This window comes from Pristiophorus japonicus, chromosome 20 (genome assembly GCF_044704955.1).
Source record: "Pristiophorus japonicus isolate sPriJap1 chromosome 20, sPriJap1.hap1, whole genome shotgun sequence".
NCBI lineage: Eukaryota > Metazoa > Chordata > Chondrichthyes > Pristiophoridae > Pristiophorus > Pristiophorus japonicus.
This window is the reverse complement of record NC_091996.1, coordinates 8,281,852-8,300,520: the sequence shown is the minus strand read 5'-3', so window position 1 is coordinate 8,300,520 and position 18,669 is coordinate 8,281,852. Positions and strand designations below refer to the sequence as shown.

The following is an 18,669-nucleotide window of genomic DNA, read 5'->3' as shown; positions in this document are numbered from 1 at the left end:
AGCCAATAATCTTCTGATCTTTGCTTACAGGGAGAGTTGGGAGCCCCAGGCCCTGCAGGTGTCCACGGATTGGTTGTAAGTATCAAACATTCCTTAACCGCTTCAATGCCATTATTTTACATTCAGCGGTGTTGCTCTGCATTCCCTTTTCTTTTCTTTTTTTTATGTATATTATAACTATGGAAAATATTGTCATCCATCATTCAGAAAAATTGCATGCGGCATTACAATGCACTTTGTTTCTAAAGACAGAAGTGAAGAGTGAATGTTACAACCGTCACAAATACTGGTTAATAACTAATTTGTATTCATTCGTGTTTAACAGAAAGTCATTCAAAACATTAATTCTCAGATCTTTTTATTAACCAAAGCCCTTTTGATGCTTTAGTCACAAAATAACATTGGCGTATTTCTTCTGGTCACTGCTAAAAAAGATGCATTTTTAACTCTTGCTCTGCTGGCAGTGCCAGCGAAATTCCTGTCTCCCAGGGAAATTCCTAGCTCCTACGAAATTCCTGTCTCCCTGGACTAAGCAGTTTGTTTTCAACTTTGACACTTACAGTAACACTCCATCAGGAGTTGCTTTATTATTGTAATATTAAACCTGTGGACTGAAATATACTTTTAAGACACAATTTCAGCCAAAATGAAACACTTCCATTTTGCGATGTTCCTATTTTGCCCCCATTCTCTCTTCTTTCACATTCTCTATCTGACCTATTTGTTCATTTGCTCACCTGTAATCTTAGGTCCCATTAGACAGAAACAAAACTATCAAAGCTTTCCTAATCTATTCTGGAGTTGGATGCAAGTGAAGAAAAAAAAACAACTTTTTGCTGAAAACCAACTTTCAAGGCTGTTTTTCAGACAAACTGATGGGCCAAACTTGAAAGATTCACTCACAACTTGAAAGGTCGCATTCTAGATGCAACTGGATCAGTCTTTGACAGATTTTTGCAGGTCAATCTAAAAAGAGTATATTAATCAGTAGACCCCAGAGATTGACATCCAGTCAACCTGTACACACTGCTCAAAGAGTTAATTTTCCAAACATTTCAGAAACAATTATGACAGCCACATGCACGCACATTCCAGCAGGGGTTACTGAATATAAGAACATAAGAATTAGGAGCAGAAGTAGGCCATTTGGCCCCTCGAGCCTGCTCCGCCATTCAATAAGATCATGGCTGGTCTTCTACCTCAGCTTCACTTTCCTGCACTGTCCCCATATCCCTTGATTCCCTTAATGTCCAATAAATAACCTTTTGTTAAATGAATAGTGATCAGGAGCAGTAACTCTGACTGAATTTGCCTTTCTTCAGCCCAGGGCATGATTTAAAAAAATATATATATATTTGTTCATGTGATGTTGGCATTGTTGGAAAGGCCGGCATTTATTGCCCATCCCTAATTGACCTGGAGAAGGTGGTGGTGAGCCACCTTCTTGAACCGCTGCAGTCCCGTGTGGTAAAGGTACTCCAACTGTGCTGACTTTGTCGCAGCGGTTTGGTACAACTGAGTGGCACGTTATGCCATTTCAGAGGGGCAGTTAAGAGTCAACTACATTGCTGTGGTCTGGAGTCATATGTGGGCTAGACCTGGTAAGGGCAGCAGATTTCCTTCCCTAAAGGACATTAGTGAACCAGATGGGTTTTTCCGACAATTCAATAGTTTCATGGTCACCGTTACTGATACTAGCTTTTATATTGCGGATTTATTTAATTGACTGAATTTAAATTCCTCAGCTGCCATGGTGGTATTTGAACCCATGTCTCTGGATCATTAGTCCAGGCTTCTGGATTATTAGTCCAGCAACATATAACCACTGCTGAGCCCTACTGTGGTGCCACCACCATTCCCATGGCAAACTTCAGCTAACTGAGCACAGATCAGGGCTTAAACCTAAGACCTACCTGCTCTGTAAAATTCAATTGTTCACTGGATAAAGTTGCTGAGTTATGAGAAAGCCTCTGCAGAAAGTTTGTCAACCAAACCATTTAGGTTTGCCTACTTCTTTCCTCATTGCACAACAGCTCAAATTAACATGTACATTTAAAAAAAAACACACATAAATATTAACAAATGGATCAGTTTCCATTTTGATGAAAACTTCATCTTCCACTTCAGCTAATTCCTAAAATGGATGTGAAAATGACATTAACAATGTCTTTCTTTATGCTTTAAGTTCTTGAAGGGAACATTTCTTTCATAACGTGACTGCTCCTGAATATTTTGTTTTATTCATTCACACTGGCAAGGCCAGCATTTATTGAGGGGCTCGCTAGGCCATTTCAGAGGGCAGTTAAGAGTCAACCACATTGCTGTGGGTCTGGAGTCACACATAGGCCAGACCGGGTAAGGGCGGTAGATTTTCTTCCCTCAAGGGCATTAGTGAACCAGGTGGGTTTTTACGACAAACCGGTAGTTTCATGATCACCATTACTGACACTAGCTATTTATTCCAAATGTATTTAATTAGCTGAATTTAAATTCCCCAGCTGCCATGGTGGGGGTTTGAACTCATGTCTCCAGATCATTAGTCCAGGCCTACGAATTACTAGTCCAGTAACATAGCCACTATAATACCATTCCCATGCTAAGAGTGCAGTTCTACTGTCACTTTTGTGTCAGTAGAAAATGGTTTTGTTTGTGCAATGATGCAAAAGCGACAGTATAACTCAGGAACCAGGTCTCGATCTGATCTCGAACACACCCGGACCAGTTTCAGGAGACTGTCCTATAGCAATTTGAATTGACGTTAGTTGAAGTCTAAATCCAGCCTTTAACATTGCAGCTTCAAAAAAAGATTGATTCCAGACATTTATGATAATTAAACAGAACCTCTTGGGTGTCAGATATTTGCCAACAGTGCTCATTATAAAGAGACCATAAACCTTTCATTTAACGGTGCAAGATGGTTTTAATAAATAAAAATTGCTAAACTTGCGCAGTTCTTTCCCTAGCACGTCTCGTAATCTGTTGTTAAAACCGAGCTCACGTTGTTGTAAGCTTTTGTCTTGCAAACTTTGGGAGCAGAATTTTTCCTGTACGGAAATTATGCAAGGCGCATGAAGAAAGAGTTATGACAGTCGAAACCACCAAGTGCTGGCAACAGTTAGATTTAAACCACCAGACTGTATTTTCCTAATAATAAAAAGTGCCAAGAGGGTGCTCAATGGGGACCTATGGAATTCCATGAGTGAGGAAGATCCGATAAAAACTATTCAACATGTGGTTTATGTAATTAATCACAAAAAAGTGAACTTTTGCAGAAGCTGACTGGAAAGTTCCCATGTTGTTCCAGTAAGGACTCGCGTCCTTAAATGAGTCAAAGGATCAATTACGGGCCTTTAACCAACACTCTGGTAGGATAAAGGTTAACGCTCAAATTTCACCCATGGTGACCACTGGTTTGAACCCAGAGGAAGTCTCCACTCATTCAGCAAACAAGACATATTATCTCACACAAGAGGGGGAAGGAATAGATGTTACATCCCATCTTAAATCAAAAACAAGACAGTTGGAAAACTGCAAATGTACCGCCCCTATATAAAAAAGGAGACAGACAAAAAGCAGGAAACTATAGATCAGTTAGCCTAACATCTGTGGTTGGGAAAATGTTGGAGCCTATTATTAAAGAAGCAGTAGCAGAACACTTGGAAAAGCAAAATTCGGTCAGGCAGAGTCAGCATAGATTTATGAAGGGGAAGTCATGTTTGACAAATTTGCTGGAGTTCTTTGAGGATAGAAACATAGTAAATAGGTGCAGGAGTAGGCCATTTGACCCTTCGAGCCTGCACCGCCATTCAATAAGATCATAGCTGATCATTCCCTCAGTACCCCTTTCCTGCTTTCTCTCCATACCCCTTGATACCCTTAGCCGTAAGGGCCATATCTAACGCCCTCTTAAATATATCTAATGAACTAGCATCAACAACTCTCTGCGGCAGGGAATTCCACAGGTTAACGACTCTCTGAGTGAAGAAGTTTCTCCTCATCTCAGTCCTAAATGTCCTACCCCTTATTCTAAGGCTATGTCCCCTGGTTCTGGACTTCCCCAACATCGGGAAAATTCTACCCGCATCTAACCTGTCCAGTCCCGTCAGAATCTTATACGTTTCTATGAGATCCCCTCGAATCCTTCTAAACTCCAGTGAATAAAGGCCTAGTTGATTCAGTCTCTCCTCATATGACAGTCCAGCCATCCCTGGAATCAGTCTGGTGAACCTTCGCTGCACTCCCTCAATAGCAAGAATGTCCTTCCTCAGATTAGGAGACCAAAACTGAACACAATATTCCAGGTGCGGCCTCACCAAGGCTCTGTACAACTGCAGTAAGACCTTCCTGCTCCTATACTCAAATCCCCTAGCTATGAAGGCCAACATACCATTTGCCTTCTTTATCGCCTGCTGTACTTGCATGCCCACTTTAAGTGACTCATGAACCATGACACCCAGGTCTTGTTGCACCTCCCCTTTTCCTAATCTGCCGCCATCCAGATAATATTCTGCCTTCGTGTTTTTGCCCCCAAAATGGATAATCTCACACTTATCCACATTATACTGCATCTGCCATGCATTTGCCCACTCACCTAACCTGTCCAAGTCACCCTGCAGCCTCTTAGTATCCTCCTCACAGCTCACACCGCCACCCAGTTTCGTGTCATCTGCAAACTTGGAGATATTACATTCAATTCCTTCATCTAAATCGTTAATGTATATTGTAAAGAGCTGGGGTCCCAGCACTGAGCCCTGCGGCACTCCACTAGTCACTGCCTGCCATTCTGAAAAGGGCTCGTTTATCCCGACTCTGCCAACCAGTTCTCTATCCACATCAGTACATTACCCCCAATACCATGCGTTTGATTTTGCACACCAATCTCTTGTGCGGGACCTTGTCAAAAGCCTTTTGAAAGTCCAAATACACCACATCCACTGGTTCTCCCTTGTCCACTCTGCTAGTTACATCCTCAAAAAATTCCAGAAGATTTGTCAAGCATGATTTCCCTTTCATAAATCCATGCTGACTTGGTCCGATCCTGTCACTGCTTTCCAAAGGATGTAACGAACAGGGTGGATAAAGGGGAACCAGTGGATGTGGTGTATTTGGACTTCCAGAAAGCGTTTGACAAGGTGCCACATAAAAGGTTACTGCACAAGATAAAAGTTCACGGGGTGGGGGGTAATATATTAGCATGGATAGAGGATTAGCTAACTAACAGAAAACAGAGAGTCGGGATAAATGGTTCATTCTCTGGTTGGCAACCAGTAACTATTGGGGTGCCGCAGGGATCAGTGCTGGGACCCCAACTATTTACAATCTATATTAACGGCTTGGAAGAAGGGACTGAGTGTAACGTAGCCAAGTTTGCTGACGATACAAAGATGGGAGGAAAAGCAATGAGTGAGGAGGACACAAAAAATCTGCAAAAAGACATAGACAAGCTAAGTGAGTGTGCAAAAATTTGGCAGATGAAGTATAATGTTGGAAAGTGTGAGGTCATGCACTTTGGCAGAAAAAAAATCAAAGAGCAAGTTATTTAAATGGAGAAAGATTGCAAAGTGCCGCAGTACAGCGGGACCTGGGGGTACTTGTGCATGAAACACAAAAGGCTAGTATGCAGTTACAGCAAGTGATTAGGAAGGCCAATGGTATCTTGGCCTTTATTGAAAAGGGGATGGAGTATAAAAGCAGGGAAGTCTCGCTACAGCTATATAAGGTATTGGTGAGGCCACACCTGGAATACTGCGTGCAGTTTTGGTTTCCATATTTATGAAAGGCTATACTTGCTTTGGAGGCAGTTCAGAGAAAGTTCACTCGGTTGATTCCGGGGATGAGGGGGTTGACTTATGAGGAAAGATTAAGTAGGTTGGGCCTCTACTCATTGGAGTTCAAGAGAATGAGAGGTGATCTTATCGGGACATATAATATTATGAGGGGGCTTGACAGGGTGGATGCAGAGAAGATGTTTCCACTGATGGGGGAGACTCGAACTAGAGGGCACGATCTTAGAATAAAGAGCCGCCCATTTAAAACAGAGATGAGGAGAAATTTCTTCTCTGAGGGTTGTGAATTTGTGGAATTTGCTGCCTCAGAGAGCTGTGGAAGCTGGGCCATTGAATAAATTTAAGACAGAAATAGATAGTTTCTTAATCAATAAGAGGTTATGGGGAGTGGGTGGGGAAGTGACCTGAGTCCATGATCAGATCAGCCATAATCTTATTGAATGGCGGAGCAGGCTCGAGGGGCCATATGGCCTAATCCGGTTCCTATTTCTTATGTTCTTATGTTCATTCATCCCTTCCAAAGGCTTCTGAGTCATAGAAACATAGAAACATAGAAAATAGGTGCAGGAGTAGGCCATTCGGCCCTTCGAGCCTGCACCGCCATTCAATAAGATCATGGCTGATCATTCCCTTCAGTACCCCTTTCCTGCTTTCTCTCCATACCCCTTGATCCCCTTAACCATAAGGGCCATATCTACCTCTTGAATATATCCAATGAACTGGCATCAACAACTCTCTACGGCAGGGAATTCCACAGTCAACAACTCTCTGAGTGAAGATGTTTCTCCTCATCTCAGTCCTAAATGGCCTACCCCTTATCCAAAGACTATGTCCCCTGGTTCTGGACTTCCCCAACATCGAGAACATTCTTCCCTCATCTAACCTGTCCAGTCCCGTCGGAATCTTATATGTTTCTATGAGATCCCCTCTCATCCTTCTAAACGCCAGTGAATAAAGGCCCAGTTGATCCAGTCTATCCTCATATGTCAGTCCAGCCATCACTGGAATCAGTCTGGTGAACCTTTGCTGCACTCCCTCAATAGCAAGAACGTCCTTCCTCAGTCTAGGAGACCAAAATTGAACACAATATTCCAGGTGAGGCCTCACTAAGGCCCTGTACAACTGCAGTAAGATCTCCCTGCTCCTATATTCAAATCCCCTAGCTATGAAGGCCAACATACCATTTGCCTTCTTTACCATCTGCTGTACCTGCGTGCCCACTTTCAGTGACTGATGAACCCTGACACCCATGTCTCGTTGCACCTTCCGTTTTTCTAGTCTGCTGCCATTCAGATAATATTCTGCCTTCCTGTTTTTGCCCCCAAAATGGATAACCTCACATTTATCCACATTATACTGCATCTGCCATGTATTTGCCCACTCACCTAATCTGTCCAAGTCACCCTGCAGCTTCTTAGCGTCCTCCTCACAGCTCACACCGCCACCCAGTTTAGTGTCATTCGCAAACTTGGAGATATTACACTGTATTCCTTCATCCAAATCGTTAATGTATATTGTAAAGAGCTGGTCCCAGCACTGAATTCTGCGGCACCCCACTAGTAACTGTCTGCCATTCTGAAAAGGACCCGTTTATCCCTACTCTCTGCTTCCTGTCTGCCAACCAGTTCTCTATCCACGTCAATACATTACCCCCAATACCATGCGCTTTGATTTTGTACACCAATCTCTTGTGCGGGACCTTGTCAAAAGCCTTTTGAAAGTCCAAATACACCACATCCACTGGTTCTTCCTTGTCCACTCTACTAGTTACATCCTCAAAAAATTCCAGAAGATTTGTCAAGCATGATTTCCCTTTCATAAATCCATGCTGACTCGGTCCGATCCTGTCACTGCTTTCCAAATGGGCTGCTATTTCATCCTTAATGATTGATTCCAACATTTTCCCCACTACTGATGTCAGGCTAACCAGACTATAATTACCCGCTTTCTCTCTCCCTCATTTTTTTAAAAGTGGCATTACATTAGCTACCCTCCAGTCCATAGGAACTGATCCAGAGTCGATAGATTGATGGAAAATGATCACCAATGCATCCACTATTTCTAGGGCCACTTCCTTAAGTACTCTGGGATGCAGACTATCAGGACCCGGGGATTTATCGGCCTTTAATCCCATCAATTTCTCTAACACAATTTCCCGCCAAATAAGGATATCTTTCAGTTCCTCATTCTCATTAGACCCACAGTCCCCTAGTACATTCAGAAGGTTATTTGTATCTTCCTTTGTGAAGACAGAACCGAAGTATTGGTTCAATTGGTCTGCCATTTCTTTGTTCCCCATTATAAATTCACCTGAATCGGACTGCAAGGGGCATACGTTTGTATTCACTAATCTTTTTCTCTTCACATATTTATAGAAGCTTTTGCAGTCAGCTTTTATGTTCCCTGCAAGCTTCCTCTCGTACTCTATTTTCCCCTTCTTAATTAAACCCTTAGTCCTCCTCTGTTGAATTCTAAATTCCTCCCAGTCCTCAGGTTTGTTGCTTTTTCTAGCCAATTTATATGCTTCTTCCTTGGTTTTAACACTATCCTTAATTTCCTTTGTTAGCCATGGTTGAGCCACCTTTCCAGTTTTATTTTTACTCCAGACGGGGATGTACAATTGCTGGAGTTCATCCGTGTGATCCTTAAATGTTTGCCATTGCCTATCCACCGTCAACCCTTTAAGTATCCTCTGCCAGTCTATTCTAACCAATTCATACCTCATACCGTCGAAGTTACCTTTCCTTAAGTTCAGGACCCTAGTTTCCAAATTAACTTTGTCACTCTCCATCTTAATAAGGAATTCTATCATCACTTTTCCCCAAAGGGCCTTGCACAACAAGATTGCTAATTAATCCATTCTCATTACACATCACCCAGTCTAGGATGGCCAGCTCCCTGGTTGGTTCCTCGACATATTGGTCTAGAAAACCATCCCTAATACACTCCAGGAAATCTTCCTCCACCGCATTGCTACCAGTTAGGTTAACCCAATCTCTATGTAGATTAAAGTCACCCATGATTACTGCTGTACCTTTATTGCACACATCCCTTATTTCTTGTTTGATGCTGTCCCCAACCTCACTACTACTATTTGGTGGTCTATACACAACTCCCACTAGCGTTTTCTGCCCTTTGGAATTCCGCAGTTCCACCCATACTGATTCCACATCATCCAGGCTAATGTGCTTCCTTACAATTGCATTGATTTCCTCTTTAACCAGCAACGCCACCTCACCTCCTTGTCCTTTCTGTCTATCCTTCCTAAATGCTGAATACCCTTGGATGTTGAGTTCCCAGCCTTGGTCACCCTGGAGTCATGTCTCCGTGATGCCAATCACATTGTATCCGTTAACTGCTATCTGCGCAGTTAATTCATCCACCTTATTCCGAATACTCCTCGCATTGAGGCACAGAGCCTTCAGGCTTGTCTTTTTAACACACGTTGCCCCTTTTGAATCTTGCTGTAATGTGGCCCTTTTTGCTTTTTGCCTTGGGTTTCTCTGCCCTCCACTTTTACTATTCTCCTTTCTATCTTTTGCTTCTGCCCCCCTTCTATTTCCCTCTGTCTCCCTGCATAGGTTCCCATCCCCCTGCCATATTAGTTTAACTCCTCCCCAACAGCACTAGCAAACATTCCCCCTAGGACATTGGTTCCGATCCTGCCTAGGTGCAGACCGTCCAGTTTGTACTGGTTCCACCTCCCCCAGAACCGGTTCCAATGTCCCAGGAATTTGAATTCCTCCCTTCTGCACCATTTCTTAAGCCACATATTCATCTGAGCTATCCTGCGATTCCTACTCTGACTAGCACGTGGCACTGGTAGCAATCCTGAGATTACTACTTTTGAGGTCCTACTTTTTAATTTAACTCCTAGCTCCCTAAATTCGTCTCATGAGACCCCATCCCAGCATTTTACCAATATCGTTGGTACCTATATGCATCACGACAACTGGCTGTTCACCCTCCCTTTTCAGAATATCCTGCACCCGCTCTGAGACATCCTTGACCTTTGCACCAGGGAGGCAACATACCATCCTGGAGTCTCGGTTGCGGCCGCAGAAACGCCTATCTATTCCCCTTACAATTGAATCCCCTATCACTATTGCTCTCCCACTCTTTTTCGTGCCCTCCTGTGCAGCAGAGTCAGCCACGGTGCCATGAACTTGGCTGCTGCTGCTCTCCCCTGATGAGTCATCCCCCTCAACAGTACCCGAAGCGGTGTATCTGTTTTGCAGGGGGATGACCGCAGGGGACCCCTGCACAACCTTCCCCGCACTGCTCTTCCTGCTGGTCTTCCATTCCCTATCTGGCTGTGGACCCTTTACCTGTGGTAAGACCAACTCACTATGCAACAGAGTCATGCAACATCATTGTTCCAGCATTATTGGACCATCCTTTCAGACAGTGAGTCATCATAGGCAGTCCCTCAGAATCGAGGAAGACTTGTTTCCACTCTTAAAAATGAGTCCTTAGATGGCTGAACAGTCCAATACGAGACCACAGTCCCTGTCACAGGTGGGACAGATAGTCATTGAGGGAAAGGGTGGGTGGGACCGGTTTGCCTGCGCTTGATTTCTGCATGCTCTCGGCGATGAGACTCAAGATGCTTGGTTCCCTCCCGGGTGCACTTCCTCCACTTAGGGTGGTCTTTAGCCAGGGACTCCCAGGTCAGTGGGGATGTTGCACTTTTTCAAAGAGGCTTTCAAGGTATCCCTGTAACATTTCCTCTGCCCACCTTCGACTCATTTGCCATGAAGGAGTTCCAAGTAGAGCGCTTGTACAGTGAGTACAAGTGACATGTGATGCACGAAAGATGAACTAGGGGTGGGGGTGAGTGGGCTAGCATTTACAAATTGTTTGCTAAATAAATCTCTTAAGAGTTTCAGGATCAAACTGACAATGAAAAACAGGAAAATGATCTCTAAACGTTTTCTAAGATGATATCGGCAAAATAGGCTTACAATTAAAGTTAAGATGGATTCGCCTTGAATACCGATATCTCTCTTAACTCTAACATCTTTCCAGAAAGCTGAGAAAAAAAAATAGTGAATAGAGAGTTTTTCCCCCTAGAATTACCATTCCTGAAAACCAGCTCCAACACCATGGGGGAGAAATTGGGGTTGTCTGCGCCTCCCGTTCGTGCTCCCAGGGGGGTGGGCGCAAATTACTTTGCACCCAGGAGTGGCGCCACTAACGACTCCCGTTAAATTCCGCGGGAGATTAGCGGCGGCAGTAACCGGTAGCACCCCGCTCCGCCACGCTCGCGATGACAACGTCATCACTGTGTGCAGCATCCCATTTCTGCCCGGAACAAGAATTGGCCTGGGCCCCCTGAAACTGCAGCTGGCGATGACAGCACCAGCTTCAGGGCACGTGAATAGGGCAGGAGGAGGCTTTCGGGACACTACTTAAAGGGGAGATGTCAGCCATCTTGGAAATTACTGTCACTGTTTTCCTAAGCATCCCATTGGGGTTTAGAACACGGGGTCCGTTCTGCGATCCGCAGAGTTGGCAGCTTAGGCCCTCCCCTTTAATGAAGGGGAGAGTCCCTCCTACTCATCAGCGCTACGCGGCCCAGTGTAGCACTGCGCCCCACTCCCTCTGCTTGCACCCCAGAGAGGAAGTGGAGCACGTTCTTTTGGTAACCCCAATTTCGAGAGCGGGGCCTGGCTTCCATACCTGGTGCAAAAAGTCTCACCTCAAGTATGTCACCACCCCCAAAAGATGCGCAACGGAATTTTTCCCCCATATATTTTCAGGGCGATTTGGAGGCTTTGCTTGCAATCCAAGTTATTTCCACTAGTAGCTGCCTCCTGCGGGCGACGCCCACAGCACTACAAAAAGTGAGCACATAACCAATTAAGTTATAAACTAGTATCAATGAAAATGGTTGGTGCTTGCCATACTGAGAATATTTTTGCCAATGGCCAGCTATCTAAACAATCTGTCCCCTTTTAATTTTGAGACATCAATTTGTAAAACATGAATTGGAAGTGTTACAGAAATGTGCCTTTAGGTGGGCTGAAAAAGCTCAAAAAAGACTATATTTTCTTCGATGTACATATCATCTTATGTAACATAGAAACATAGAAAATAGGTGCAGGAGTAGGCCTTTCGAGCCTGCACCACCATTCAATAAGATCATGGCTGATCATTCACCTCAGTACCCCTTTCCTGCTTTCTCTCCATACCCCTTGATCCCTTTAGCCGTAAGGGCCATATCTAACTCCCTTTTGAATATATCCAATGAACTGGCATCAACAACTCTCTGCGGTAGAGAATTCCACAGGTTAACAACTCTCTGAGTGAAGAAGTTTCTCCTCATCTCAGTCCTATATGGCTTACCCCTTATCCTTAGACTGTGTCTCCTGGTTCTGGACTTCTCCAACATTGGAAACATTCTTCTTGCATCTAACCTGTCCAGTCCCGTCAGAATTTTATATGTTTCTGTGAGATCCCCTCTCATCCTTCTAAACTCCAGTGAATATAGGCCCAGACAATCCAGTCTCTCCTCATATGTCAGTCCTGCCATCCCAGGAATCAGTCTGGTGAACCTTCGCTGCACTCCCTCAATAGCAAGAACTTCCTCAGATTAGGAGACCAAAACTCAACACAATATTCCAGGTGAGGCCTCAGCAAGGCCCTGTACAACTGCAGTAAGACCTCCCTGCTCCTATATTCAAATCCCCTAGCTATGAAGGCCAACATACCATTTGCCTTCTGCACCGCCTGCTGTACCTGCATGACAACTTTCAATGACTGATGTACCATGACACCCAGGTCTCGTTGCACATTCCCTTTTCCTAATCTGCCGCCATTCAGATAATATTCTGCCTTCGTGTTTTTGCCACCAAAGTGGATAACCTCACATTTATCCACATTATACTGCATCTGCCATGCATTTGCCCACTCACCTAATCTGTCCAAGTCACCCTGCAGCCCCTTAGCATCCTCCTCACAGCTCACACTGTAACAAATAAACAAGTGTTTTTCTACCTAATTGGAAAATAGCACTGTGAACATTTATAATGTCACTCTTGCTCTAAATCTTAAGCTACTAAAAATCAGAACCTCATAGAACCATAGAATGGTTACAGCATAGAATGAGGCCATTCGGCCGGTCGAGCTAATGCGCCCTCTCTGCAAGAGCACTTCTGCTGGTCCCACACCTCCGCCCTTTCCCCGTAGCCCAGCAAATTGTTTTCCTTCAGGTACTTATCCAACTCCCTTTTGAAAGCCATGATTGAATCTGCCTCCACCAGCCTTTCAGGCCGTGTATTCCAGATCATAACCACTCGCTGCGTAAAAAAAAGTTTTTCCTCATGTCACCTTTGGTTCTTCTACCTGTGTCCTCTGGTTGTCGACCCTTCCGCCAACAGGAACAGTTTCTCTCCATCTACTCTGTCTACACCCCTCATGATTTTGAACATCTCTATCAAATCTCCTCTCAACCTTCTCTGCTCTAAGGAGAACAGCCCCCAGCTTCTCCAGTCTATCCCCATAACTGAAGTCACTCATCCCTGGAACCATTCTTGGGAATTAACCTATAATTTCTTGCAGATTTTGAAATGTTATATCAGCACTGTCACTCCCGCTTAAATAGCCTTCATTCTGTAAGGGGCTGAATAGTGAGAGAACAAGGGGTAATTATCTGATTTTCCTCTTAAATATTTCCGGGTGGCTCTTTTTAAAGCACTTCTAAAAATGTAATTATAGTCAATATTACCCACCACTAGTGTGCATAATGATGATTTTAGACCTGAATAAATAAACTGCCGTGTACAGACCCTTTTTTGTAACCGGAGTATAGAAAGTGCAGCAGAATTTTCCGAAGATTGCTGTTCAGCTTCGATTAAATAAACCTTCAACGTGCACAAGGCCTCAGATGGAATGGTTACAATAATAATTTGATCACGGAAAGATTCTCTTCTCAAAAATTGATTTAAAAGACAAAAAAGAAAACTTTACGATTACTCACTCTCTGGAAGACATTTGTGATATTAAGTACACCCACAGCAGCAGAAATCTTAATTCAGAATAATTTTTTTTGTGCTTTTTGTGAACGGGAAGCTTACCGATTAGGTCACTTACACTACACAGTTTGCATGGCTGCAAATCATTTTCAGCAACTGTAGTGCCATTCAGGTGTGACATCACCGGATGCACGGAGTGTCTCGGCTGCTCTGCAGCATTAAAGTTACCGCGAGCGGTCTGACTCCCCAGCGACCTGGGATCTCAATCCCAGCAACTGGGGTTTCACACCTAAACTGTGGCTCCCGTAAAGCAATCTAAACACTGTTGAGCGAGTTGCCGTGCACACTTTAATTGTGCTCTGAGATAAGCAGTGTGCAGCCATTTCCAGCTCAGCGGGCAGAACACTCGCTTCTGAGTGAGAAGGTTGTGGGAACTTGAGCCCATAAATCCAGGCTGACCCTCCAGTACAGTGCTGAGAGAGTGCTGCAGTGTCGGAGGTGCCATCTTTCGGATGAGATGTTAAACCGAGGCCCCGTCTGCTCTCTCGGGTGGACGTAAAAGATCCCATGGCATGATTTTGAAGAAGAGCAGGGGAGTTATCCCCTGTGTCCTGGGCCAATATTTATCCCTCAATCAACATAACAAAAACAGATTATCTGGTCATCATCACATTGTTGTTTGTGGGAGCTTGCTGTGCACAAATTGGCTGTCGCATTTCCCACATTACAACAGTGACTACACTCCAAAAGTACTTCATTGGTTGTAAAGTGCTTTGAGACATCCGGTGGCCATGAAAGACACAAAATAAATGCAAGTTTTTCAATCTTTACACCACTTTGGCTTCACAGCCCCTTCAGTTTAACGACATTGTTGCAAAACAAAATCTAAGTTCTTAGAAGGCCCCACGGGTCATTCAGCTCCTTCATAACATTGAAATGTTGTCCTGATTTAGATGCCAGTGAACACACCTCTGCACAGATGTTCAAGGGAACAAATGCAGAGCTCTGTTGATGCTGACAGCTAACTACCCAGAGCTGGTATACCTTGAGTATGCAGCCTCACGTAACACTCTCCACAGAGGCATTGGAACACCAGTGAAATTTTAAAAGCCAGCTATCCTGTTGCCTCTACTAACATTAAAAATTAAACGCAGTCCAGGGAAATGCCTGGGAAATTAATTTTAAACTTGCGATACACTGGCTGCAGTTATACCACAGCTGATGTGACGCCTGGGTGGGAGAAAGTTCTTGGACACAGTCTCTCGTCTAAAGCTGAAATCCAAACTCGTGCTAGTTTTTTGCATTTATACTGCCAAACTTGCACTAAAATTCCTTGTTAAAAGCACTTATTCAATCTGTTCTTGGCAGGCTAAGGTATGTAATAGACCGAGGGGGCAGCTAAATTTGGCAGCTTACTCTTCTGATTGGACCATTGAGGTGACACTGGGTTGCCCTCGTGTCATCTAACAGCATAATCTAGCAAAAGTGCCCCTCTTTTTTTAAAAATAAGGTACAACTAATCAAAAACGAAACAATAAAATAACACTTATCAAATTAAATAAGAACACTATTTTCTGTGTCTACGACACACTCCAGTCCCTGCGGTGCCCACCATCCGCGGAAAGACTTTGGCCGTGCAACACTGTAATAAGGTTGAACTGCTAGAGACCAGTCAGGGAGGTGAAGTGAGGGGGGGCATGTTGTGAAGCTTGGCAAGTCAAACGGGTGTGTTAATTGTTGTGGGTCAAACAAGGAAGCATGGTAATTACTATAAGTCAGTCTAAGATGACAAGAAAACATGTCAGTTGATATAGATCTGCAGGAGCAGCAATTTGAGTACATTAATTGTGAGCTAGGCTGATGTGAAGTGAGCATTTCATTTACTGTAAACAGCTGAGGTGTAAGATAAATGTGTTAACGTCTATGAACCAGAAGGACATAAGAAATAGGAGCAGGAGTAGACCGCACGGGCCCTTGATCCTGCTCCGCTATTCAATAAGGTCAAGGCTGATCTTCTACCTCAATTCCACTTTCCTGCCCTATTCTCATATCCCTTGATTCCCACAGTGTCCAAAAATCTATTAATCTCATTCTTGAATACATGCAATGACTCAGCATCCCCATACTTCTGGGGTAGAGAATTCCAAAGATTCACCACCCTCTGAGTGATGAAATTCCTCCTCATCTCAGTCTCAAATAGCCGACCCCTTATCCTGAGACTGTGACCCCTGGTTCTAGACTCCCCAGCCCGGGGGAAACATCCTCTCGGCATCTGCATGGAATGTCAATGGAACATACCATCTACCACTCAGCATCATTGATCTGGACTCCAGAATTGCTCGTAACTTGAGGGCAGGAGTTTTGGGTTCTTTGTTCGGTCATCAGATAGACCTTTATTGGCAGTGGTGGCGGAGGGATGGGCGGGAGGGGGCGGGGAGTGCCTTTCTTCAGGGGAGGAGAAAGCTGGCAGCTCGGAAAGCTGGAAACACATAGTTGGTATGCCTGTCACATGATCATGGATCAACATTGACTCAAGACCCAAGCCATTCAGTCCTCACAGAAGAAGGCTGCAGTGTGGTGCTAAAGGTAAATACCATTTTTTTTAAAATCAGGAATGAAAACAAAATCTTAAAAAAATATGTTAATCTACTAAAGAATACCTCTGAAGCAAAGCTGCCCTTTGTGGCAATATAAGTTTTTTGGCAGATGCCATTACCACTGGTTGTGGAATTGCTAAATTTCTACTAAAGTGATTGCAAATTCGACTCATGCACCTTTTTACTCTTTTGTCCCTGAAAGGTTGATTTTGACCTTGATTTTTGATTGACATATCAAAATAAAAGAATGGCTTTTTATCATTCTGTGTGTTTTAAACACTGTTCAAAATGTGCTATAAATGCTTAGCTTCATTAAAATTAGACTAATTAAACATTTTATTGACTTGTGCCTGAATGAGCATAATTCAATAAAATAACTTCACACTGAATGTTTAATTACATCCAGGTACCTAAACATGTTGCTGCACAGGGGAATCGGATGGTGGTTCCAGCAAGTGTTTAAAAGAAAGACTTGTATTTCTGTAGCGCCTTTCACGACCACCGGACGTCTCAAAGCACTTTACAGCCAATGAAGCACTGTTGAAGTGTAGTCTCTGTTGTAATGTGGGAAATGCAGCAGCCAATTGGCACAAAGCAAGCTCCCACAAACAGCAATGTGATAATGACCAGATAATCTGTTTTTGTTATGTTGATTGAGGGATAAATATTGGCCCCTGGACACCGGGGATAACTCCCCTGCTCTTTTTCGAAATAGTGCTGTGGGATTTTTTACGTCCATCTGAGGGAGTAGATAGAAACATAGAAACATAGAAAATAGGTGCAGGAGTAGGCCATTCGGCCCTTCTAGCCTGCACCGCCATTCAATGAGTTCATGGCTGAACATTCAACTTCAGTACCCCATTCCTGCTTTCTCGCCATACCCCTTGATCCCCCTAGCAGTAAGGACCTCATCTAACTCCTTTTTGAATATATTTAGTGAATTGGCCTCAACAACTTTCTGTGGTAGAGAATTCCACAGGTTCACCACTCTCTGGGTGAAGAAGTTCCTCCGCATCTCGGTCCTAAATGGCTTACCCCTTATCCTTAGACTGTGACCCCTGGTTCTGGACTTCCCCAACATTGGGAACATTCTTCCTGCATCTAACCTGTCTAACCCCGTCAGAATTTTATATGTTTCTATGAGGTCCCCTCTCATTCTTCTGAATGGGGCCTTGGTTTAATGTCTCATCCAAAAGACAGCACATACAACAGTGAGCACTCCCTCAGTACTGGCACTGGAGTGTCAGCCTTGATTTATGTGCTCAAGCACCTGGAGCGGGACTTGAACCCATAACCTTCTGACTCAGAGGCGAGTGTGCTACCCACTGAGCCACAGCTGACACCGTGATTAAATTTCAACAACTTGGCAAGCAAACTATAATTGCTTGCCCTCTGAATCTTGCACCAGGTTCAAACATTTAACCTGTGATGCCGATGCAGAATGAACGTGGAGTTTATTATGGCTCACTATTGTATCTTACATTCATCATCGGGAACCACAAGAACGAGTTTTAGATTGGTGCAGTTCAGCTTCATACTTTCACTCTTCATCGAATCATCCATCATCATCATAGGCGGTCCCTTGAACGAGGAAGACTTGCTTCCCCACGAGTTCACAGATGTTTCGATGAAGGACCCGATGTTCCAGTCCTGAACTCCAATTGAGGGGGTGGAAGATGCCTGTGCGTGGATTTTTTTAACGTGTGGTGACCGTTGCACATCAGCCACCACACGGGCTTGACAGAGGCCTTTATCCAGTGGCAAGGGTTAACCAGGACGACTGGAGACCTGCTCTGCTGCACGGACCTAGTGCGCACACATATCGCAGTGTGGGCTGGGCCCGTGCTGCCCCTGGGCCCTCAGCTCTTCTGGGCCCCAGACTCTCATTCGCCGCGCCTCCGCCACAATCTCTTGCCACTCCTCCGCAAAAACATTCGCCGCACCTCCGCCATGATCCCTCACTGCTCCTCCGCCACAAAACATTCGGCAAACCTCCGTCATGATCACCCAGCAAACCTCAGCCACGATCCCTCATCACTCGTCGCAAGTCCACCATGACCTTCTGGCTCCTCTGCTGTACCAGGGCCCAGCCAATGCTCCTGCCCACACTCCAAACGGTGACCTATGAATCATATAGTATAGGAGGAAGCCATACGACCCATCCTTCCTCTCCTGGCTCTTTGAAAGAGCTATCCAATTAATCCCACTTCTCCTGCTTTTTTTTCTCCACAGCCCTGAAAATTTCTCCTTTTCAAGTATATATCCAATTCCCTTTTGAAAGTTACTATTAAATCTGCTTCCTCCACCCTT

The 18,669-nt window shown here is 44.3% G+C and overlaps 1 protein-coding gene across 1 annotated transcript in view; it reads left to right on the top strand.

Moving 5' to 3' along the window:
• The window catches only part of col27a1b (collagen, type XXVII, alpha 1b), a 740,056-nt gene that overhangs the window by 355,290 nt on the left and 366,097 nt on the right, over nucleotides 1-18,669 (top strand). Inside the window, exon 14 of the mRNA XM_070863596.1 lies at nucleotides 31-75. Coding sequence (XP_070719697.1) covers nucleotides 31-75 — 45 coding nt within the window. The remainder of the gene's footprint in view (nucleotides 1-30; nucleotides 76-18,669) is intronic.